This window comes from Kryptolebias marmoratus, linkage group LG15, assembly GCF_001649575.2.
Source record: "Kryptolebias marmoratus isolate JLee-2015 linkage group LG15, ASM164957v2, whole genome shotgun sequence".
Taxonomy (NCBI): Eukaryota; Metazoa; Chordata; class Actinopteri; order Cyprinodontiformes; family Rivulidae; genus Kryptolebias; species Kryptolebias marmoratus.
In genome coordinates, this window is record NC_051444.1 from 22,318,714 (window position 1) to 22,341,968 (window position 23,255).

Here is a 23,255-nt window from a genome sequence, read left to right on the forward strand (position 1 = left end):
AATGTGGCACTTTACTATATATGATAAATGACCAAAACTCAAACAGTGATTATTACTTTGCACAACACATTGCATATTTGGGAATTTATTTTATTTATTTTTTTTTTGCTTTTTCTTTTTTTTTATAAGACAGTGTATTGTTGGATAGATTCATACAATAAAATAAATGTTTTGTAAATCTGCATGAACAGAAAAAAAGCCAGTTTTTGTTAAATGATAATTAGTTTCTCACAACATAAAACTTGCTCATGAAAATCTACATCAACACTATCTGTTTATGATCAGATAATACCAGATAAGAGTTGTTGCAAGCCAGCAACTTATTTTTTTCTAGTGGGGGAAGAAATCTATACTTGACTTTTAGAGAAATAAATTTGCTAATGTGCTTCATATTTATTGGTCTCTTCCTGTCAAAATGGGTATAGGTGAATAGGAACCAACAAGATCCTAGAAAAAATGTATAGTTATACGTTTTATTTTCACAATAACGTTCATTTAAATCAAGTTTCATTTTATTTTATTTTAAAATTTAAATTTCACGGGCCCTGTCCAGGTCAGGGAAGCTGTCGGGGTGCAGTTCCATTTGTGAACACGGGGTGGCGGTAGCGTTTTACATGAGTAAAATAAAAAGCCACTGAGAAAAAGACAGGACAGTTTCCTGTCTCCCCTGTTTCTTCCAAAAATGGCGGACACGTGCGGCCAAGTCTTGCTGGGATCCGGCCTCACCATCATCTCCCACCCTTTGATGTACATTAAAGTCCTCATTCAGGTAAGGACAAAAGAGCGGGAGTTTGTCCCTGACGACCGGGCCGGGCCGGGTTCGGCTTCCACGGCCTCTGTGAACCCGACTCCCCGGTCAGTGGCCTGGAGAGGAAACTCTCATTGAAAACAGCGCAGTTGGACGTTAGCTTGCTTATCAGTAAACAAATAAAGGCCGTACGCCACCTTCACGTTTATTTTATCCTTTTTAATTCAACACTCATGAAGACAGAAGCCCCGGGTGGCGGCGCTGAAGCTCCGCCGCTGCTCTCCTCCTGCCCCTGTGACCTTCTGCTCCCAAAACAGAAGGAAGCCGAGATTGGACCGCGTCCTAATGTTTAGCCTTTACTCTGCTGCTTTGCTGTTCTTTCGAGCGGAGCTCAAGAAAAGATATTTAACAAACGGTTTTCTGACAAACCTTGGGCCTTAAGCTGTCATTAAACCGGGCTTTAAAAGTGCTGTCCTCTTTAGACGGACGCGTTTTGGACAAGCTAACTGTGCTAAGTGCTGCGGCACTGAACCCTAAATGTTTCACTTTAGCGGCCGCATAGTGATTAATGACTTCACTTCACCCATTAATAACCAGTGAGGTAGCCTGTCTGCTGACATTAGCAGGCGCTAAACAACAGGCTAAAGTTAAGCTAGTGTTAGCCTTGTGTTTTGGCAAACAGTATGTCAACAGGTGTGCCTGAGGAGTGTCAGGAAGTGTCGACGGGCCTGATTGACGTGGCCCAGTCCGCTGTATGCGAGGCTCGTCCTTCAGCTGCTTCTCTTGTTCTCGTTTCCAGGTGGGACATGAGCCGCTGGCCCCCACCCTGGGCAGGAACCTCTTTGGCAAACCGGTCCACCAGCTGCCCGGTTTGTTTGCCTATGGTAAGTCCGACCCTGCACGTCCCAGTCCTCTTCAAATATGGGGTCATTGGTCAATCTAATACTGATATGTGCCTCTGAGGAGAATGAGCGTTGTAGCTTATTATCACCTCGTTTTACAATGTGGATATGTCACCGATTGCGTGTTTTTTAAATTCAAAATTTGGCTTTTGTTCATAGAGCCCTCTAAAGCAGGGGTGTCCAATCCTGGTCCTGGAGGAACACTATCCTGCATGTTTTAGTTTCTTCTCTGCTGTGACGCCTGACTTAAACGACTGAGTGATTAACAGGCTTCTGCAGAACTTGAAGAGCAGGGAAACATCTAAAACATGCAGGATGGTGGCTCTTCAGGACCAGGATTGGACACCACTGCTATGAAGCAAATAACTGGGAACAAGTGAATGAACAATAAATGATCAGTCTGGTCATTAGTTTCTTACAAATAAACTAACCTCGGGGTGCCAGTCCTGTTTCATGTCCCCTGTTTGTTATATTGGGTCGTCTTGAGTTTTATGCTTCTTTTCCATCCTAATCTGATGTTTGTTTTTTTTATGTTTCAGCGAAACACATCATTAAGATCGATGGAAAGGTGGGTCTCTTCAATGGGCTCAGTTCGCGGCTCTGTGCCGGCGCTGTTGGCACGGTCGTGCACAGCAAAGTTGTGCAGGTAGGTCTGAGTAAATCAGGTGCACAGTGACTGTGTTATCTTGCTGTGTACATGCAAACATATATATTAGTAATTCCATGTTAAAATAAGTTGGATGTTTGAGTTATGACATTGCTTAAAGGAGCATGCCAGCTTCGGGATTGCACAGGCTGTGATCATGTGACCATGCTGAGGATGTTAACCTTCCGTTTCTGCTTACAGAAATGCCAGGAAAGAGACACGCTTCAGGTAGGAGGAATGTCCTGCTTCAGACAACGGGGGGGAGGGGTTATCTTTCAGTGATAACATAATGACCACTCGCAGGTAACTTGCTCGTGCTTTTCGCAGAGCAGTCTTCTGCTTGGCAAACCTGCTCCCTGCCCGGTTTTTTTCAGCCAGGGTGGATGTTGCTTTACCATTTTTATGTCCCCACCCCACAATCTACAGAGCCCGATCTATTGATAACTCACTGGCACAGGTCACCTAAAAACATCCTCCGATGCTTCCTGTCCATGCCCTGGCTGCTCACAGCTGTTTTGCCATTAAAGGGGAAACCTATATTAACTTGGTCATTATGTTACCGTTGACTGATGTTTGTCCTTTTTACTATTTAGTGGAAAATATCCAAGTTGAATAATAACTAATGAACCAAATCTGTACAGGGATTTTCTTTAAAAATGCTATCGCAGTACAAGCAACATAAATGGAAGTAGAAGCCTTTCCTCTGGTTTCCTTCTTATAATCAAACCCTGATTTCACGTTGTCAACAAACTTATAGGACTCATCTAAACGAGATGTTACCATGGAGGGGCAGGGGTTTTCTAAAGACTTAATTGGTCACCAAAATAACTGTTTTTTCTTGTGATTAAAATAAACATATTTGTTCCCAGCTATTGACATCTAACATTGAAAAAAGATGCAAGTATAGAGCCCATATATTGTAAAGGTGGCTATATTTTAGGCTAATCTTCTTAATAGGAATTTAGATACACGAGGTAGAAAAATAAACTGGTGGATGTTTATGTGGCTGACTTCAAATTTAATTCCCAAATTGGAGTAGTTGATATTTTTCCATCAGTACAAAAAGTGAAGCAAAGGAAAGCTTTCAGTGTTTGTCTTAATACATGCTGGATTCAGCAATAACTAATCAGGTCAAAATAAATAAACCCTCAAAAAATAAAATTAAATGTAGCTCAGATCCAAATCCCTTACTGTCCAACTCAAAAAGGCAGCGAGGAGTGCCTTTTTGCTTCAGGGCTGGTGCTGCCTGAGCATTGGAGTCTGCAGCACCTGCAGAATCAGGCGACAAGTGCAAAGTTCAAAACGAGAACTAGAACGAGGTTCGTGCTGCAGTCAGCCCTGTGCACACGTTGTTTCAGACGGGAACGGCTCTGACAACTAAACCACACAAACAAACTGCTTTCATTTTACTTATTTCGAAGGAGTTTAGTTTCCTGCTTTTAAGTCTTACACCTTAAAGGGAAGCGCTGAACAAAACTCCCATTAAGCCCCACTCAGTTATGTTCTGTCCTGTGGCCTCCACCTTTACTACTCCTCTCTGTAGTCTGTCAAAACGGACTGAAATGAAATTTAGACAAGAGCTGAGGTGTCGCTCTGCTTTCAGGTCCTGGGGGGGCAGCAGAAAGCTGCAGAAGGCTCCCTGCAGCATGTTGTCAATGAGGTAACACACAAACACACACACGCTGTTCCAAACAGAGCATAAAACCAGTTTGGATCACACAGCTCGGTTCAGTGGGATTTATTTAACACCAAACTGCTTTGTGGACTCCAAAAAAAAACCTCTAACAGGTCCAGGGGTGTTAGGAGTCAGGCTGAGACACTTCAGGTCATTTATTATTTAACAGCTGAAGGCTTTGGGGTTTGTGTATTTAACTGTTATTAGACCCGTCACTGTGTTTTTGGTGCAAGTGTCCAGCTGTCGGTCTGCTTACGATGTAGCCTGACTGATTCATCCCCCAGCTTTCACTTCTCCGTTACTGTCCGGAGAGAGTACAGTTGTGTTCTCACACTGAGCAGCCCACCGGCAGCAGTTGTGTTTTCTGTTTTTAACCGCGTGTCGTCAGACAGATAAGGACGCATTCCTGAGCAGAGAGTCCTGGAGGCTCCTGGCGTCCATCGTCTTTAATCTGATGGTAGTTTGAAAAGTGTTTACAGACTTGTTTTCTGTTGCAACAGTTGTCTTTTGAAACCTCCTGTGCCACCATCATCACCCATCTGTTTGAAATCTGCAGAAATGGGTTAGGAAGCACCCAACACTAGTTTAAAAAAAAAAAAACTTCTTCTTTTTTGTAGCTGAAGATGTTTGGTTTTCTCATCAGAGGAGCTTTATCAAGTTAGGAAGCATTTATTCTTTTCTTTTCTTTGCGTTTTCTTTCGATCTTTTCTTCGACACAGTGTGAAGTTTAGGATGCAGCATTAATAGGAGTCCATCCTTTCACTGCAGTTTACCACAAATGAAAATCTAATATATTAAAATTATATTAATAAAAAATGATCAATCAATTTAAAATAGAATAAAGTTGGAGTGAAGGGGTGAGATGTCTGAGTAGTTTCCAAAGTAACCTAACAAATTAACTTTTTTTTTTAAATTTTATTGGAACAAGTCATCATGTGAGCCTTGAGGTTTATTAGCTACATGTAATTTGCACTTTTCCATCTCTTCAGTTGATTCTTTGGTTTGTCAGATGTTTTATAAGTGTGTGTGTGTGTGCTTCAGAATCGTACACAAAATGTCACAGCTTTAAGTCTCAGAGTTCAACAACATTTAAAGAAATGCATCAGAAGCTTCAATCTAATAATAGTTCCTCTTAGTTTAGAAACTGATTTTCTTCACTGGCCTACTTCCCTGCTCAGTGATCTACATCCAGAAGTAACACAACCTCCGAAACTTTTCACAATATCTTACTAATTTCTTCTTTTTTTTTTTTTTTTTAATAAAATTGAATTGAATCTTGCTTTGAAAGCCTAAACCTTTAGACATCCTTTTAAAACCAAAGGCCGACAGCCTCACATCACCAGTAATTCTACTGATTATTGATTTTCCATACCTTTTGTTGTTTGAACAATGTATTGGAGCATTTTTCTGTCCACCTTTTGTCTTTCTTTGCCTTTTTCCCCCCACTTTATAAATCTGTAGCTTGTGTTCAATTCTTGTTTTTCTGTGATTGGAATAAAGACTTTTCTTTGAACTTGTGTGTGGTTATAAAGAAAAGTAACAAATGGCAGATTATTGGCCTTTGTTTGCATTTTAGAAATTTGACAAAACCAAAACGGTCGGACCAGATTAAGATGTAGACTTAAATAAAGACGGCGCTGCTCTAAGGTGACACGTTTCAGAAGTGTTTTAAATTCACAGGATTTCTGCAGGAAACTGATTTCAGTTTGTTTGAATACATATCAGTATACACCTGTAGTAACATACGTGTGTGTGTGTGTGTGTCTTTTCCACAGACAACCAAAGAGATGATTGCCCGCTCCTGTGCCACCATCGTCACCCATCCGTTTCATGGTACATCACTACTTCCTGCTCGCTCAGATTGTTTTTAATTTTTTTTTTTTTTTTTTGCTTTGCTCTGCTCTGCCTAAAGTTTCTTTTCCTGGACCTCCTTGTCTTCTAGTGATCACTTTGAGGTGTATGGTCCAGTTTATTGGGAGGGAAACAAAATACAGGTAAGGTTTCAACTTTCTTTCTGGTTTTAGGAGAGGCGGGGACAAAACAAGAGTTTCTTTTGTCTTTTTTAATCTTCCTTTTTTAATTCTCAGCGGGGTGTTCGATTCCATCATCACAGTATACAGAGAAGAGGGCATTTTGGGCTTCTTTGCGTAAGTTTTACATCGTTGTCACCTCCTCATTGTCTTCCTTATAAAAGCTGTGAGATGTTCGATGGTTTTATTTCTCACTCGGCCTGTTTTAAGTCAACATGTTGGCGCAAGTAAAGGTTCAGCTGTGACTTGACCTAGCCCTTTTTTCTTTTAACGTTTGTTTAGGAACTTCTGGTTCCTTTCATTTCCTCAAACAAGCAAAACAAGAGCAAGCCACTCAGCCACCCTGCTTTATTTTGGGTGTATGGTCAGAGCACGTTGTTTTAAAGGAGACAATCATTTATAAGACTGTTCTGACATTTAGCCGGAAAATAATCATGTGCATCCATCGAGTTCATAAGAAAAGGGAGAAGACTCCTTGTTTAACGGGGTAACAAAATGACCGGCTTTGGAGTTTGTCACCGTTCAGTCAACAGATGCTGAAGTTTAAAGAAAATAAACAATCTGACCTTCAACTATAAGGTGGAAAACAAAAAGAAAAGAGATTTAAATCCTTTCTGAAGTGGAGTCTCTGGAAATAACCTGCTTCAGGTGCAGAAAAGCTTTCATGGCTTTTTTTTTGTTTGCCTCAAGTCAAACTTAAGATCCAATTTTAATAGAGTCCTCTGAAAAGGCTTTTACACATCAGGTTGTTATCAGATTTATTTGTTTTTCTTCCAAATCTAACCCCAAGCATACAACACATTCCAGCATGTCCTGATATGTAAAACTCTGGAATTGAAAGAGGGTTTTATCTTTTTTTATTTTTCCTGTAATTTGTTTTAAATGGAGCCTCTGGTCCTTTTTTTTGTGGTACATTTGGTCAAGTTTATTACAGTTTTAATGTCTTTGTTTCAGCTCATACATTTTGTTTGTTTCTTTGTTGAATTTTAGTTTCAGTGAAGCTTGTTTCCACTGGTTAGTTGTTTTTTCCAAGACTGTACATAAGAAACGGCTTTAATAGTTCACTGTAGTTGTTTTTCCTTTAAGTCAAGTTGTTGTTTGTTTTTCAGCGGTTTGATCCCTCGGCTGCTGGGTGACATCCTGTCTTTGTGGATTTGTAATCTGCTGGCTCACGTCATCAACACACACGTCATTGATGACTCGGTACGTCATCTTTTATCCTACATTCAGCCCAGGTCCACGGTTTGTTTGAATTTTAAGGATGTCAACAAATCTACAGAGATGTGATTTCTCGAACAGGATCAGAGCTCTTATTGTTAACGATCTGATGTCTTCCATCTTAGCTCGGGCGTCTGAAATTGCTCACAATGTTTTCTGTCGAGCCAGAGACCGAGGAAGTCCTGAGTTCTGTCGTCACTGACGGTGACGCATCGTTTTTAGCTGCTCGCATGTCGTTAACGCGTCGGCTCGTTGGCAGCGTGATGATAAGCATCAACCACAGACCAGACGTGCTCTCCTAGGCGGTGTTTAAAGTCAGCCTGGAGCCGGTGTGGTTTTATCTGTCGCCACCGTGGGGTGCAGGAGTCGGGTTCTCTTTCTTCAGCAGAAACTGAGCCACAAACACTGTTTGATGTTTACTGTGCCCCCCACCCCCACCACCTTGCCGAGGGGTCGAAGTTAACGCTGTCCACTCCTCCTCTGCAGATGAGTCACACGAGCGAACTGAAGAACTGCTCTCAGCCGGTGACGGGGGTGAGTGTGTCGGACATGAGCGTCGCTCCGGAGCGTCTGCAGACCGCAGTCTGACCCCCGTTCCTCTGCTCTTCTCTCTTCCAGTTTATTGCCAGCATGCTGACATACCCTTTCGTTTTGGTGTCAAACCTCATGGCTGTCAATAACTGCGGGTGAGTTGAATGCTTAGTTGCTGGTGTGAGGTTGCTCGTGTCAGACCCAACAAAACCCATGCTGGTCCTGTCCTGCAGGCTCGCCGGAGGCCTGCCTCCTTATGCATCTGTATATCCAACCTGGGTGGACTGCTGGAGGCATCTAAGCAAAGAGGTAAGTCCAAACTATCACCCTGCAATGTTAAATCGGCATTCCTAAAAAGATAAGAGCAGAATTATTCTGTAATTACATCGAATTACAATCCTGTGCTGTTTAATGTGTTTCCTTCACTTACACTAATTCTTTATCATTACAGATAGGCCGGCACTATAGGTGCTAAATAAGTTGCTATATTTTCTGCACTATAGGACACACTGGATTATAAGGCGCACTGTCAATGAATGGTCCATTTTTAAATTTTTGTCACATATAAGGCGCGCCGGACAATAAGGAGCATCCTTGTACACCTCCCAATTTTTGTAACTTTGCGTGGACCGCGTGCGCCGCGCTCCATTCAAAATGGACTAATTCGCTGCTCTGGCGCAGCGGTCCCCAACCTTTTCAGCTCCACGGACCAGTATTTTAAGGCCCAGCCTATAAAGAAGAGGTGGATAAATCCAACAAAATAAAATGATATGACTGGCATGAAAACGGGGGTATTTTTTAAAAAACATAATAAACATAAATCCAACGTGTCCTCGCAGCTTTGTTAGCTGAGTCCTGGTGTTGAGTTATCAACATGAATAACAGCCTCTCCTCCCCCTGATGTTCTCTGGTCAATATGGCGAGGTTTAAACATGCCCTTCAAAATAAGAGACACCACAAATATAAAGTGCACAAAGACCCTGAATCAGTGGAGCCCTGTGCCTGTTTCTCAGTAACCAGACGGTCCCATCTAGGGCTTCCAGAGACCTTTTGTTTTTTACTCGTTTTGCTGCTTCTGGGTTTTGTTTTTAGCGGTAACGTGTCACGTGACCAAGATAAGCATTCTGACACGCATCAAGAGTGAGTCATAGACGGATGGAGTGGAGAGAATCTGATCAGTTTTTAAAATGCATGTCCTTCAGATTCCGAAAATAAAAAAAACGGAAATTTTGTAAGTTCATTATTCTTTCTGTGCAGCCCGGTACCAAATGACCCACGGACCGGCACCAGTCCATGGGTCATTTGGGACCTCTGCTCTAGCAGTGCTGGTTCGCCTGTTTCAGCATTTATGACCCCTCTGTGAGAGATCACGAAGATAATCAAACAGTTCAAAACTCACAGAAAGATACTGCACCGACGTAAGCGTCAAGTATAAACCCCTCCACTGCTCACTCAGGTCTGCATGCTGTGCATTACTTCTTCCATATATGAGGCGCACTGTTGTTTTGGTTTTTTTTTTTGAGAAAATTAAAGGCTTTTAAGTGCACCTTTTATAGACAGGAAAATACAGTAACCGTAAACATGTACTTAAAGAGCTCTTCCAGATATTTTGATGTGGGGTTTTGTAGAAAGGATATGAACAGTTAATGTCCTACCTGTTTTTGTTAGCAAGAGGCTTTCATTAGCTGTGTCCTCATCACATTTATTAAAGCACAGATTACTGACTTGTTGCAGGTCTTCCCTAAAGATTTAGTTTTCACTCTGTAAATCAGCATATTTTTTTGTTTCCTTTTTTTTAAATGTATTTCCTGCTTTTGTTCTAACCTGATTGTCCAGTTTCACCATCTCCCTCCCTTCATTTCAGGGCAACATGAGCAGAGGTAACAGCCTATTTTTCCGGAAGCTTCCAGCAGGAAAGAGGTACGCGTTCGACCAGAAGAGATTTTTTTAAAACCCCCAGGAGAACCGGGCTGAACATAATTGTAATAATAAAATACAAGAAACTAAGGAAAAAAAAAACCCATCAGAAAAAGAATTAACATTGCCTGTAAAATTAGCATTAACATTTTTGTTTTGTATGCACTTGTTTACTATTTTTTTTTTCTAACAGTCATCAGAAATAGTTGATTCCAGTTGATTCCAGCAGGGGGCGTTAAAGTAACAAAAAACATAACCTTGCAGTGAAGGAACGTGACAAAATGTAGTTCTTCTTTTTAAAAACCCTCTTGTGTTTAAAAGTCGGTGAAAGGTTGACTGCTACCTGTTTTTGTGTAATGTTATTACCACCCAAAAAGACTACGCCTCCTTCAACCAATGTTTTTATATAGATTGTAATAATTTCATGATGGGGATGTGTTTGCTGGAAACGGCTCTTCAGTCTGCATGTGGTAACGTGGAGCGACTCGCATATGAATGATCAAGTGGTGTTCTGAGTTGTACTGCGCTCTCCGGGCTGGGTGGATGTGAGGAGCTCCACCTGAGCGGAGAGGGTTTTGTACCAACTTTGTCCTGATTGACCCAAATAAAAAAAATCCAACTTTGACTTTTTCTTGTTCAGATGATTTCTGTACGTAAATAATTCCAGGCTGTCATCTTCATTATTCTCAAAATGTTACCATTCTTATTTCTTTCTTTTAATTTGGGGGAGAGGAAATAAAACCATCTCAGTCTTCAGAACAGACATCACAGTTAAAGAGTGAACTGCAAATATAAAATGAAAAGTTTGCCTGTATTTAACAAAGGGACAAAGCAAATTAATGGAAGGCTTTAAGCACCTTTTTTTTTTTTTAAAAAAAAGTTACACAGGTAGTGTTAACATCTCCAGTTTACTGATAACTTTTTGCATCAAGTGTTTATGGACTACTGACACTAAAAATCCATCTAGAATTGGTGAATCTTGTCTTTTTAATACACTTCAATCATTTTCAGTCAACCTTAGATTGGATGACAACTGTTCCAAGTTTTTTTTTCCTTATGCATTAGCAGAAACAGATTTTTATAATCCAGACGCCTCGGTGCTTAGCTTTTGTCTAACGCTCTGACAGAAACGGCAGGTTTCCAACCCGGCGTTATGTGTTTGCCGCCGAGCTTCCTGTATCTTCTGCAGCTTTGGTGCCGCTGTGCTGACCGTTGATGTGTTGAGTCATTGCCTTGCGGTTCGTCGTCGTGTGCCCACACTGCACGCAGGTGTATCGCCCTCTGGTGTGCTCCCAAAGGACGCGTCTGCTGCAGGACAAACCTGACGGAGGAGACTGACTTCTCAGCAGTGACACAAGACGTTCTACAGAGCTCAAACCACAAATCTAAAATACTTCACTGAACGAAAAAAGAGACTATTTTAAAATCGTTCAAATAGTCTGTGTAAGTCTGCTACTTTAACGGACCAATTTGCTGTAGAGAGTGGTTTACCTTGATTCTTCTTCCAGACGGCTGAGGAGCCAGGAGGGGATAAAGCTGCAGTCCCTGGACCAGGGTGCGCACCCACCGCAGACCTGCTCGGTGGCTGCTGCTGACTCTGGACGTTAGGAGGGTCAGATCCTTTCAGAGAGCAAGGCAGATCAGGGGCTTCCATCTTGACTGCGGGCTGGGGAGTGGCTTCGCTGAGCTGGGAAACGGGGGTCTCTTGGAGAGGCAGCATGGGGGGGCCGAGTGCAGGGGGCTCGGTGGGGCCCAGCTGAGGCGCGGCAGCGGGGAGGGATCCATCTGGGTTCGTGACCTGATCTGACACTTGCTGGGGAGAAGACATCGATTCCAACCTCGGTGGCTGCTGCTCCGCAACTTGGGGGCTCGTGCTTGGCCCGCCTGCAGCACCAGCCGTTGGGGCTGTTGGTTCGGCAGCCTTCGATTTGCTCCGCGGCACTTTGGAACATGTGTGTAGGTGTGCCAGGAGGCCACGGTAGGACCGCAGCTTCGTGCGGCAGCTCTCGCACCTGTTGGAAACAGAAGCAGCGCCTCACTGAGACAGGTTTACAGGAAGGAAGCTCACAATGACGGGGAGTGAAAGCAGAACTCACTGGAAGTATATGTTGGGTTTGTGATGCTGCCTCATATGTTCCATCAGTTTCTGCATGTTGGGGAAGGAGCTGCTGCAGCCGGTGGAGGAGCACAGCAACACCTTACCTGTGGAGAGAAGACAGACATTTACCTGATGACATGGAGGTCTTAGAGTGCACTGTGATCACATACAAAACAATTATCTGAATTACAACAAACCAAGCAAGTTTATCAATTTTAGTGCATCAAAAAGGGAAGGCTGTACCTGAACATTTGCATTAGGTGTTTTTATGAATCTAAAACAGGGTTCAGCCTTACCTGGGAGAGACTGAGCTGGGATCTTATGGTTCTTGATGTGGCTCTGCAGAGCGCTCGTCTCTGTGTACACCCGCTTACATCCGTGCAGTGGACACAGCATTTTCTTAGAGTCTAAAACAAATAAATATAATCAAAAATGCTGCAGTACACAGAACCAAACGTATGGCAAAATTACAGTAAACTGCATCAATAATTCCGCGTCTCTTCTGCAGCTGCTTGTTATGCTAGCTGGCTGGTCGGCTACCTTAATTCCGCTCAACAGCTAGCTTTAGCTTCCTTAGAGACGCGGGTAAATTCAGACAATCCTAAAGTTTGTCTCTAATGTTAGAAAAACACAAAACAAACCACCGTTTTCATTTTCAGGCTTCTGCAGGACGGTGTAGCTCGTGGACGTCATTATCTACACGCTCAGCAGCGTTCGCAGAACAGAGGAAACGAGTTGGACTACAAAGACCGAGAGTCCGTGCTGCGTTACGTCACTTCCTTCTCGTTCAAACCGCAGCGCCCCCTTGCGGCCTGACGGGGTTTTTACTCCATGCTGCGGTCAAAAGGAGAAAAGAAAAATCCCGTGCTGCATTTTGCCCGGCAGGAATGGAGGAAAAATAATGCCACCTTTACAACAATTAACATTTCGATTACTACATTTTAGATTACTTTTTAATTCTTCTTTGCTTCCATGTTTTACTTGAGGCTACTCATCTCGTTATGCTGAAGATCATAACGATTAACACAGGAAATTGAGTTTCACACAGCAAGACATTAAAAATCCCATCATCTGATGGGTTTGATGCTAATCTGAAATCCATCAAACTAATAATCTCTCCATTAATCAAAAACAATGTTTTTCCTTCTTTATTCCCACTGATGTGTACAACAGAATGTTCAAATGTTTTAAAAAGTCGCAATTTGCTATTAAATTCATTTCACTTAAGGGTTTGTTAGATGGCGAGCCAATGCGTCAGGCAGGCGGGCGTTAATGTCAGTACGTGGTCCTCCGAGTCCCTTTCTGCACGTATGCTCAGGTTTCGTGAGCAAACACAAAAAAACGGACAAAGACTTTTGTTTTGTCTACATTCTGAGACAAATGAAAGCAACAACAATAAAAGGACATTCATTTTGTTTTAATCAGAGAAAATGTTATTAAATGTTGTTAAACACACAAGTCTAAATCACAGTACAGTGTTTCCATGCAGAATTCAGATTTACAAAATGGTAAAAATGTACAAATGTTACACAGGTGCTAGAAAATGTTCTTTTCTCTTTATTAAAGGTTCGGTTTAACCCCGTTTTCTGTCACAGCTTTCTTCTGTGTGTTGTGGTTACATTACATACGGAGGTAGGAGCACGTTGGCTTTAATGCTTTGTTTTTGTTTTCTAGTTGTGACTCTTCAGCCACAAACTGTCCCTCGGGTTTCTGTCTAATCTCTTCGCAGGTATTATTTAGGTAGTTTTGTTTTGTTGTCTTTTTGTTTTGAAGGGCTCAACACTAATTCACTAAATCTACCAGACGGAAAACTGAGATGAAATTTTCTTTAAAAAAAAAAGGAATTATTTTAGGCACATCTATGGTGGCCCAGAAACAAACCACATCAACAAATCACTAAACACACACACACACACACAGGATGACATTAACCTACCAGAAGAGGTGGGTGCCAGTGGGAGACACGAGAAATCACTGATTGGACGACGGAAGTTATTCTGCCTGTAGCCCCTGTGACCCAAATGTAGCCATAGCTGCTGCTGTTAAAGAACATTTTGAGTCAGGACATACATACGAGGTGACACTGGATGTGCTCAGGACTAATCACAGTTTCAGGTGCAGAAGCCAAACGGCGCCGGTTGTCCAATCAGCGATGTCTCATGTCTGCCTCTGGTACCTACCTCTTCCGGCAGGTTACTGTCGTTGTGTTTAGTGATTTGTTGATGTGGTTTGTGCTTCAGGGCCACCGTACACACCTGAGGCATCAATAAAAACATTAAAGAGTAAAATAAAAGGTCAAAAATGACACGAGGAGCCAGTGAACATGCCGGTTGGAGTATTGCTCCATGCAGATAGCACCATCATGGTGGAACCTCAGGTACAGAGTTCAAACTTGCGCTTTTTGTAACATGCTGAATCTGACCGTATTATAATCGAATTACGTTTGAATCGGGATCGGTATCGGACTGGGTGTTTCCTCCCCACACACACACATAAAACCCTAACTTACAGCTTCACGTACGATCTCAACCTCAGCTGCTCCGAGGGCAAAAATCTCCCCATCATTGCTATTTTTAAAACGCAGGAAAAAAAGTCTTTAAAAGTGCACCTGTGTTTAACTCGGCATTTCACTGAAATACTTCAGCACACTTCTAAATGCATCACATACAATAATCCCCCCCCCCCACAAAAAAAAAGGCTGAATAAAAATTAACTGAGAGCTTTACAAATTTTGCCTCCGTGCAAAAAGCAGCAGTTCTGTACATGATCCTGGTTTACACCATCTTCTGAAACATCTTATAAAACCTCTCAAGCATTCATGCAGGAAATAAAAGCGTACAATATCTATACACAGTGGTTTTATGTTTGCATAAACAAACTGATCATGCATAGAACCAGATCAGAAAAAAAGAATTTCTGGATACAATAAAAAAAATAATAATAATACAAAAAGCATAAAAACTCCTATTCTTACAAATAGCATCAAGTTTTGGTGTTTTATGTTTTATCACATAAAATTGATTTTATTTATCAAAACACATCAATTGATGCATTTTAGACCTGTTAGTCATTACAAAAAAGTTACAACAGGTGCAAATTGAGACTAAAAAAAAAGTTTTTTTCCCTCTTGAGGGATAATTGAAAGCATCAATAGTTTCAAAAGCCAAACTAATTAAGGCAGATCATCTCGTCAGATTGTCTCTCATTTATGAGCAGCTAATGAACGACGTTTAGAAACCTTTGTTAAGCACTGCAATACTTCAAACTGAACTGGGCAGGAAATAAACCTCATTAATGTTGTCAAAAAGGCAGCATCAACTTGTCTGAACACGGGGGGGCACTCGGGGATGGATCTGGCCCTCCTGCCCTCCTGCCCCCCTGCCCTGCCCAACACTGCCTTCACTGACACCGAACACTAATCCTGGGCTTATTAAAGCCTACAACATCATAAAAATATAAAGTTACTTTGATTTGTCTTAACAGGAACAACGTTTGGAATGCTTGCTTTCTAATCACTTGCGGAAACAGACAGTTTCAGTTTTCACAAAGGACGTCAGCAAATGTTCTTTGGATACTTAGAAAACGAGAGCTACTGTAAAACTTCAGAATACAGCACATCGTCACAGATTCACAGTCGCCGTTTCCCTCTAAGCGTGAACTGAAGCCAGTACCTTTACAGCGTGACTCGGTAAATTGGTCGGTGCAGAACTTTACGGGCCGAGTTCGGCCGTCGGCGCGCCAATCACATCGCCGAGCATGTTTTGGGAGAGCTGGGCTCGGCGTTCGCCTTCTGCCGGATGGACTCTGAATAGAAAGAAAAGAAGCGAGAGATCACTGCAGCTAAAACTGAGCGGACGAGAGGAGACAAAAATAAAAGGACACAACCTGAACCTGTTGTTGCTGCTTTCTTTGTTTTTTTGTTTTTTTTGGGGGGGGGGGGTTGCGTAGAGTAGATCCTAACCACACAACCCAACGGTCCGACCGTTACCCTGAAAGATAAGCTCGAGCTGAACTCACCTGCCAAGTCGGTCCGGCAGATTTCCACCAGGCCTTCGTAGAGACCTTTGATGGGGTTCTCCCCTGCCGTCACCGCGCCGTGAAGCCAGATCAACAGCATGCGGTGGCCGTGCTCCTTGAAGCTTTTCGTGCCTGTTTAAAGTCAAGCATCAGCTGGGAAAAAGGTCCTGACGACAACCAGAGAGGGGCAAGGACTCCTGCTGGCTCCTTTTTTTTACTCCAAACACTCATTGGAGCCACCATTAACCTTTAACAGAAACGGCCTACATGCTCACCTGTCCACTGCTGCTCGAGAGCTCGAATGTGTGCGTCACTGAAGCCCCAGTGCTGAGCCAGAACCTTCCACTCCCCACGGCACAGGTGCCTGCTGGCCAGGCTCCACAGGACCGAGCGGAGGTGCTGGGTTTCAGGGTCGTGGTCCTGCTTGAAGCTCAGGGGTCTGCCCACGCGGGGTTCCTGCCCTCTGCCTACGTGATCCTGAATCCGAGAGGGAGAGCTGGCTTTCAGGATCAGCACTTCACGAAAAAACACGAGGACAGCTCTCCAAGCAGTTCTCGAAATTCTTACAATAACTACAACACTCAGGGAACCAGCAGTGGACAAATCCTGCGCCCCGTCAAAGTTTTCCAGCCCTTTTATTATCTTACTGTAATGCAATCTAGAATTCAAGTGGTCATGTTTTGTGATAGTTTATATCCCCTACAAGTCAGGGAAAAACTTTTAGAGAAGTACATGTTAGTGTCAAGTAATAAATAAAATAAGAGGAACCCTGAATATTTCACAGAACAACATTAAGTCTTTTTTTTCAGGAAACTAAAAAGACAAACGCATCGAAGCAAAGCTGCTAAGAAATGACAGAAAACCTAAAGTCAATTGAAGTTCACCAGGAAGTAACTGGGAGGCTCCTCTCACATGTTGCAGAAGGTGAAAATGCTGCATGTGCAGCAAAAAAACCCTCTCATTCCCCAGATAACACCATCATGACGGGGAAGCATGGTGGTGGCAGTATAATGGTGCGAGGGTGTTTTTAAATTAGATGGCAGTGTGCTGCATGACGTATTAGTGTCTACTTTAAAAAACGACCCTACATATACAAGAAGTAAGTAGCTGTCCACTGCAGTGACCACAGCGCAGGACAGGGTTAAATACCTGTCTTCCAGGCTCCGCCCACACTCACCTTCTCCCATTTATAAAATCGGTCAGCTTTGATGATCATGTCCACCACGACCACATGGTTCCCTCTCGCTGCAACTTCCAGACACGTCTTCCCCTGCTGTGGAAATCAAGAGTCACAATCAGAGTCTATCTATTCATCTATATATTTGTAGCAAAGAAAACAAAATGAATACAATATTGAAAGTGTTTGTCTTCATGCTGTGCCTTTAGACGACTTTTGTTGTGAACTGGCACGATAAAAAAATATACAGAAGTGAAATTAAATTTAATGACAGGCCTTAAACCACTACGTTCTGACAATCCAGACTACATTTGGGCAGCTGTGGATCAGCGGTTAGAGCACTTGTCCTCCAATGAGAGAGTTGGAGGTTCGATTCCTGGCAGGAGTCACATGTCGAAGTGTCCCTGGGCAATACGCTGAACCCCTCACTGCCTCCGATCTGCCCCATCGGTGTATGAATTTAAAGCACTGATTAGACTCTATAAAATGATAGAATGAATGTAAAGCGCTTTGAGTGGCCTGATTGGCTAGAAAGGTGCTATATAAGTACAGTCCATGTGTTCACACTGTGACGTGGGCTCTGTCAGGAGAAATTGTCATCCCAGCAGGTCTAAATAGGAGCAGAAGCTCAATGATCTGCTGGAATCATCCGATTCTATAGAATTGCTGGGATTCTTTTATTGTAGTAGAAACATTTTTTTTTACATCCAACGTAGGGGTGGCTCGTGGTTAGCTATCCCTGCTGCAGCTATGACAGATATTTTACATAACCACAGAGGGGGAAATAAATAAGTAAATCAGTGGAACTTGTCATGTTACGGGTGCAGTTAGAGGTGAGGTACCTTGTCAGTCAGGTTGAGGTTAACACCAGAAATCAGCATCCTCTCAGCCAGGTCCTGCCAGCCGTGCTCTGCTGCGATGTGCAGTGCGGTCTGCTGCCTCTGTGAGCCACAACGCACACATCTGCTCAGGCTTACGGACGCGTTCCTTCCTCGCGGGGCTCAGCCGGTCATTTATAACGCGAGTGTAGGTCTCAGCCTTTATGTGAATCGGCTCGTACTCACGCGGTCAGGTGCGTCCAGGTCGCACTCGGCGTCCACAAGCAGCCGAACGAGCTTGGGGTGGTTGTGGAACACGGCCAGGTGGAGCGCCGTCTCGTGTTGCTGCTTCGACAAAAAAAAAAAAACACAGAAACCGTTTAGCCTAAAGACTGCGTTCTCGTGTCCTTTAAGAGCTAAAAGCTAACTGAATATTCTGCTCTGCCAGCTCAGCGTCCATCACGTCCATTAAATTTGAATTTGCAAATTTCTTGGTTTCAGGCTCACTCAGGAGCCGCTGCTCAGCCGATGTAAGAGATCAGGTGGGTGTGAAGAGATGCATTGGCTCAGAAACGTAGGGCAGGTGAGACCACGGAGGGCTGCAAAAGCAAATAAAGGAACTCTGAAATGAATTCATAAATGTGAATATTTACTTGCGCCAGGTCAAATCACCCTCTGGGGATGAACGATAGGGGTAACAATATACATAAAGTGAATTATAGTAATCCAGCTGAGTGAAGACAGAAGGGTGGGTTATTGTCTCAAAGCTCAGTTTAATGATTGCCAAGCTCAAGAACAGCCACTTTACTTTCAGTTTTAAAAAGCTGAAAGCTTTCCTTTATGCCTTCGAGACATTTAAGCAACGGCTTAAAAGAGTAAAAGTCCTATTTCTCACCTGTACAGTGTAATGAAATGCCTTGCTTCTTAAGCACAAACCCTAGATTTGTTCAAATGAGTTTTACAGCTCCTGGATGGGAATGTTTAAAAATATCTGGCGGGGGCTTTTAGTCTGAATTTTGTTTATTTTCTTTGTTCAGATGTGAGTATTGCTTAGGAAGACATACCCACGATTTTACCCACGTTACGAAGCATTATAGCATCTACTACAAATGAAAAGCTTACATTGTCTACAGCGTCGATGTTGACTCCTGCCTCCAGCAGCAAGCGGGCCACTCTGTCGAAGCCACGCCGGGCGGCAAAATGTAGAGCGTTCGTATTCTTCTGCACGCATGAAAGAAAGAAAAAAAAATACCTCTGGTTAAAGAAGACAGCAACACTCTGCCACCTCTTGGGGGTTTTATCTAAATAGAAGCGGTTTGGATGAGCAAACGCACATTGGTTTGAGCGTTGACGCTGCAGCCAGACTCTAGCAGCAGCTTGACGCAGTCATAGTGACCTCCCTCAGCTGCCAGGTGTAACGCCGTCGCTCCGTCCTAAAACATTTAACACAGAGACACAAAATCATTCTTTTTGTTTCATTCAAACAGAGACAAAGGCACGGCAGCTCCTCCATCGCACAGTTAAAGTGCCTCCTTTCTGAGTTTTTGCATCACTTCATGGCATAATGATATGCCTCAAAGATGGGGAGTTGGAATTGTGTTATTTTAGGCACATTTGGTAAAACGAGTAGGAAAAACAAAACAAAAGGAAAAAAAACAACAACACACAGCCGCCCTAATGTTTGCTTTGTTGGTTTTGCTGTCAGCAGGTATGCGGCTAAAAACTTAAAAGTCAGGAGGACAAACCTTATCCCTGTGTTACTGAGGAGTCAGACGTTTGGCTGCGTTTAGGTTTTCCCTCAGCAAAACAAAAAAGAAAAAAAAAAAAGGACAACAGAATCTCAAAGTTTCCAGCTAAGCGCTGTCAGGAAAATAGTTAAGTTGCTTAAATTTAATTTAAAGGCTTGCACCGACTGACTTAAGATAGCTTCTATATTAACACTAAATGGCTCAGAAAGAAATTTAAACTTAATAAAAAAGACAGATGTCTAAAAATGTGTTTTTAATCACACTGTCTAAAAGAATTGTCTCAAGAAGAAATCAGATTTTGTCCTGGTCTTTAGTGAAATGAGGATGGCTCAATTCTACCCGTTACACAGCTGGACCGGAAACTTACTATGTTCCTGTCGTCCACATCGGCTCCCACCTCCAGGACCCTCTGCAGGACTCGGGTGTGCCCTCCCCTCACTGCTAGATGCACGGCGGTGTTCTCCTCCTGCAGCGCAGTCACAACAGCACAGATCAGGATACGACGAGCAAAAGGCCAATTTTAGTCAGATTCCTCTACATGCGGGGTGAGGTGTTGTTTTTTTTTTCTTTCTCTGGTGTAAAAAAAAAAAAAAAAAGCAAAAAAACGAGTGCAGCTGCAAGGCCATCGAGGGCGAGGATGGGACTCTGAATGAACGGTGCGGAGCGGATCGACTGCCAGAAAGCAGAAGACCCAGACTCTGCTAAGGGAGGATCCTGAGGGAGTGTTAATGTCAGCATCACCCCAACAGTCATGAAATGCTTCCATCGGTCATCCTCTCAACTCTCACCCACCTGGAAGTGTGAGGACTGAAGTCAGGATGCTCGTCCTGGACTTCAGTTCAGTGTCTAATACAATCGTCCTCCCAGACTCCAGCCAACAAAGTGCTGCTGCTCGGACTAACACCGCCTCTTTGGACTTTCTCAACTCACCGATCACAGTCTGTCCAAAACCACGTCATCGTCGTCCTCCACCATCACCCCAAACACCGGTTCCTCCTCCTCCGAGGAGTGTGTCCTGAGCCCCCTTGTCTGCACGTTACCCATTTAACATTTGTTCAGGCAAACTTCAATGAGGAGCATGAGGATGACACAGCAGTGAGGGGACAGATATCAAACTATGATGAGTCTCCGTAGCAGCAGGAGGTCCGTCCACCCCACCCCACCCCACCCCACCCCACCTCCAGCATCTTTCCAAAGTACTTTGATTCAAGACACATCCTGCTTTAGGATGCTTGTTTATGCAAACACTAACAATGTCTGTCTGCTTGAGAGAAGTTGCAGACGTGATGCGAGGGAGCATGCGTGTGTGTGTGTGTGTATGTGTGTGTGTGTGTGTGTGTGTTACTACCTTGTCCTTCAAAGCATGCTTGCAACCTGCTCCAATAAGAAACTCCACCACTTCAAGTTGTCCGTGTTCAGCAGCCAGGTGTAGTGCCGTCTTCTCCAACTGGTTTAGAGACACATCAGCAGATTACACACAGGAGTCACTGCACACACACACACACACACATAACAGCATCACCTTATCGACTCTGTCCAGACGGATCTCTTCCAGGTCCTCCATGATGAACTCCAGCACTTTAACGTGGCCTCTCTGAGCAGCACAGTGCAGCATACTCAGACCATCCTAACACACACACACGCACACACACACGCGCACACACACACACACAGACTATTAGCCATCAGCCTGACATGACCCTCCCAATCTGATGAGACCATAGAGCTCGTACCTTATTTTCACAGGTGACTTTGGCTCCGCAGGAAACGAGGATCTGCAGGATCTTCAGGTGGCCGAACCAGGAGGCCAGGAGCAGAGCGTTCATGCCGAACTGTGGGCAAATATTTACAACTAGATTCTGTTACACCAAGGGAAACTGATAGCAGCAGCGCATGAAGCGGAATATTCAGGTTTTTTATTTCTGCTGCATGTTGGAAAAGTGACATGAACTGAACGTATGAACAGTAGCAGCAGCTACTGTTAGCATTTATTTTAAAAACTCATTTGGGTTAGAACACGCTGATTTTTGAACACCGCATTTGGAGGAATTTTCTGTTCTTCAAAGATTATATTTAGTAGTCACTGGATGCACATCGATAACTGATTAACCTTTGGAGTCAATCCAGCACAAGATGGCTGCCACAGCTGATTGACCTCAGCAAACTAAAAAAAAAAAACGGTCAGTTTAACGGATGACGCTATTAAGTTTTGACCCAAAATGGCTTTAACTCCATCCTTTCTCATAAGATGGTCTTAATTTAACAGTCTGGCATAAAAGGAGGTGGATGATATGTATTATTTCAAGGAATGTTATGGATTTAACTGTATCTGTGGGAAGTGTTCCTTATAAGAAGTGATATGGCTGTAAAATAATATATATATTGGATGTGCTGTCATCACAGTCGTAAGGCAGACCTGCAGGATGAACAGCTGCTGCTGTGCTGAAGTTAACAGGGATTATAAAAGAGCAAACAAACTGCAGAATTCCCACCCAGTGTTAAATAAAGTGACAGTACACTGTATTTGGAAAGCTCCTGCTTTTTTTTGTTTAACTGTTCATGGTAAACTCTCATTTGTGGTGATAAGTCTGAGGGATGTGATCGTTCTTTCGTTTGTTCTGACTCTAAGGAACAGTTCCCCAAACCTTAACCTTGGCCTTGTTGCTGCCTTCATCATCTTTCTTTGGCGACAGAGGAACCACCGGACGGCTGCGACCACTTCCAGACCCAGATTTAGTTTACTGTGCTCTGCAGCCAGTGCTTTCTAAATCAGGGATCACAGCTTTTCGAAATGAACTCATCTGTGGACGTACAGCATCCTTCTCATCCACGTCCCGGTCCCGGTCCAGCAGGAGACGCAGAGCCTGTTCGTTCCCAGCTCCTGCTGCCCAGTGCAGAGCTTTACGGCCTGTCTGTGCAGAAACACACACCACACATTATATCACACACACACAGTGATGAGTCCCTGACACTGAGCTGACCCTGAGTCAGTCTGAAAGCAGCAGCTCAGGCAGGTGAGGGCTCCCTGGACCTCCACCTGCCGTGTGAACTTACTTTGTTTTTGGCTTTGACACTCACGCCCCTCTTGATCAGCTGCAGGAGTTTCTCGGTGTCGTTCCTCTTCGTGGCGTCATGGAGCTCCTTTTCGGACCACAGCACTGTCAGCAAAGAGAGGCGGGCTTGTTTAAAAACCAAACGCACCTTCAAGGCTCGCGTGTTGCTACTAAAAGCCAGTAATTGTGGAAACGTTTGTGGTATCTACAGATAAAGCGGCGAGAAAAACAAAGAAAAATGTTTCCCTGCTCCTACAGCCGGGACACGGACATCCTGCTTGTAGTTCCAGCTGTAAGGAGCAGCCTGCTGAAAAAAAAAAAAAAAAGGCGTTAATGTTACTCACAGATATCGTCCTCCGACACCAGGTCGTCCTCCATGTTGGCGGTGTTTCAGAGGCTCGCGCCTGTCCTGTCGGTCATGCCGGTGTTCGCTGCTTTTGATGTGTGTCCAGATGAAAGGAGGCTGACCGCTGATGAGCAGGAACACGACCAGAGCCACTTCCGGTCCTTCCCTTCAAAATAAAACCACCGAGGGCGCTCATTGTTTCTAACTTCCGTGTCAGTTTGCGTCTTATTAAATCAATAGTATTATCCGTTATCAGTGAACATGAGTATATGCTTTTACTTTGTTTGGGTTTTTTTTGTTTTTTTTTGTTAAAATGGTCAAATATTTTGAA

General features: G+C 43.5%; 3 protein-coding genes across 4 annotated transcripts; 1 reads left to right on the forward strand and 2 right to left on the reverse strand.

Annotated features, from left to right (window-relative positions):
• Positions 1-617: 617 nt before the first annotated feature.
• On the forward strand, positions 618-10,292 carry mtch2 (mitochondrial carrier homolog 2). Its single transcript, XM_017419650.3, has 13 exons — positions 618-769; positions 1,548-1,632; positions 2,190-2,296; positions 2,498-2,524; positions 3,900-3,956; positions 5,747-5,804; positions 5,914-5,965; positions 6,059-6,118; positions 7,111-7,204; positions 7,706-7,753; positions 7,838-7,905; positions 7,984-8,059; positions 9,615-10,292. Exons 1-13 carry the CDS (start codon positions 683-685, stop codon positions 9,699-9,701), a joined length of 906 nt encoding a protein of 301 aa, XP_017275139.1. The 5' UTR covers positions 618-682; the 3' UTR covers positions 9,702-10,292.
• A 167-nt stretch (positions 10,293-10,459) lies between these two features.
• Positions 10,460-12,538, reverse strand: znf414 (zinc finger protein 414). Its single transcript, XM_017419649.3, has 5 exons — positions 12,410-12,538; positions 12,062-12,172; positions 11,764-11,869; positions 11,159-11,679; positions 10,460-10,988 (listed from the first exon to the last, which is right to left on the reverse strand). The coding sequence occupies exons 1-5, from the start codon at positions 12,456-12,458 to the stop codon at positions 10,819-10,821; spliced, it is 957 nt and encodes a 318-aa protein (XP_017275138.1). The 5' UTR covers positions 12,459-12,538; the 3' UTR covers positions 10,460-10,818.
• A 629-nt stretch (positions 12,539-13,167) lies between these two features.
• ankdd1a (ankyrin repeat and death domain containing 1A) lies at positions 13,168-23,091 on the reverse strand. Of its 2 annotated transcripts, none has more exons than XM_017419547.2 (15): positions 22,923-23,091; positions 22,580-22,683; positions 22,339-22,437; positions 21,259-21,357; positions 21,048-21,152; positions 20,874-20,972; positions 19,893-19,991; positions 19,112-19,210; positions 18,900-18,998; positions 18,024-18,125; positions 17,802-17,900; positions 16,960-17,055; positions 16,058-16,259; positions 15,783-15,914; positions 13,168-15,569 (listed from the first exon to the last, which is right to left on the reverse strand). In XM_017419547.2, exons 1-15 carry the CDS (start codon positions 22,954-22,956, stop codon positions 15,508-15,510), a joined length of 1,530 nt encoding a protein of 509 aa, XP_017275036.1. In that variant the 5' UTR covers positions 22,957-23,091; the 3' UTR covers positions 13,168-15,507. The 2 variants fall into 2 exon arrangements, with proteins under 2 accessions (XP_017275036.1, XP_017275037.1); XM_017419548.2 differs by having other exon boundaries at positions 18,024-18,122; positions 22,923-23,089.
• Between the last annotated feature and the right edge of the window lie 164 nt (positions 23,092-23,255).

Bases quoted from the DNA above. Each gene is read 5' to 3' on its own strand.
- mtch2 (XM_017419650.3), top strand. From the start codon at position 683: ATGGCGGACACGTGCGGCCAAGTCTTGCTGGGATCCGGCCTCACCATC. The intron at 3,957-5,746 runs GTAACACACAAA...TCTTTTCCACAG, and splicing joins TGCAGCATGTTGTCAATGAG to ACAACCAAAGAGATGATTGC. The intron at 8,060-9,614 runs GTAAGTCCAAAC...CCTTCATTTCAG, and splicing joins GGAGGCATCTAAGCAAAGAG to GGCAACATGAGCAGAGGTAA.
- znf414 (XM_017419649.3), bottom strand. From the start codon at position 12,458: ATGACGTCCACGAGCTACACCGTCCTGCAGAAGCCTGAAAATGAAAAC. The intron at 11,680-11,763 runs GTGAGTTCTGCT...TGTTTCCAACAG, and splicing joins AAACCCAACATATACTTCCA to GTGCGAGAGCTGCCGCACGA. The intron at 10,989-11,158 runs GTAAACCACTCT...CTCCTCCGTCAG, and splicing joins CGTCTGGAAGAAGAATCAAG to GTTTGTCCTGCAGCAGACGC.
- ankdd1a (XM_017419547.2), bottom strand. From the start codon at position 22,956: ATGGAGGACGACCTGGTGTCGGAGGACGATATCT. The intron at 18,126-18,899 runs GTAAGCTTTTCA...TTTTTGTCGAAG, and splicing joins ACATCGACGCTGTAGACAAT to CAGCAACACGAGACGGCGCT. The intron at 17,056-17,801 runs GTACCTCACCTC...TGATTTCCACAG, and splicing joins ACCTCAACCTGACTGACAAG to CAGGGGAAGACGTGTCTGGA.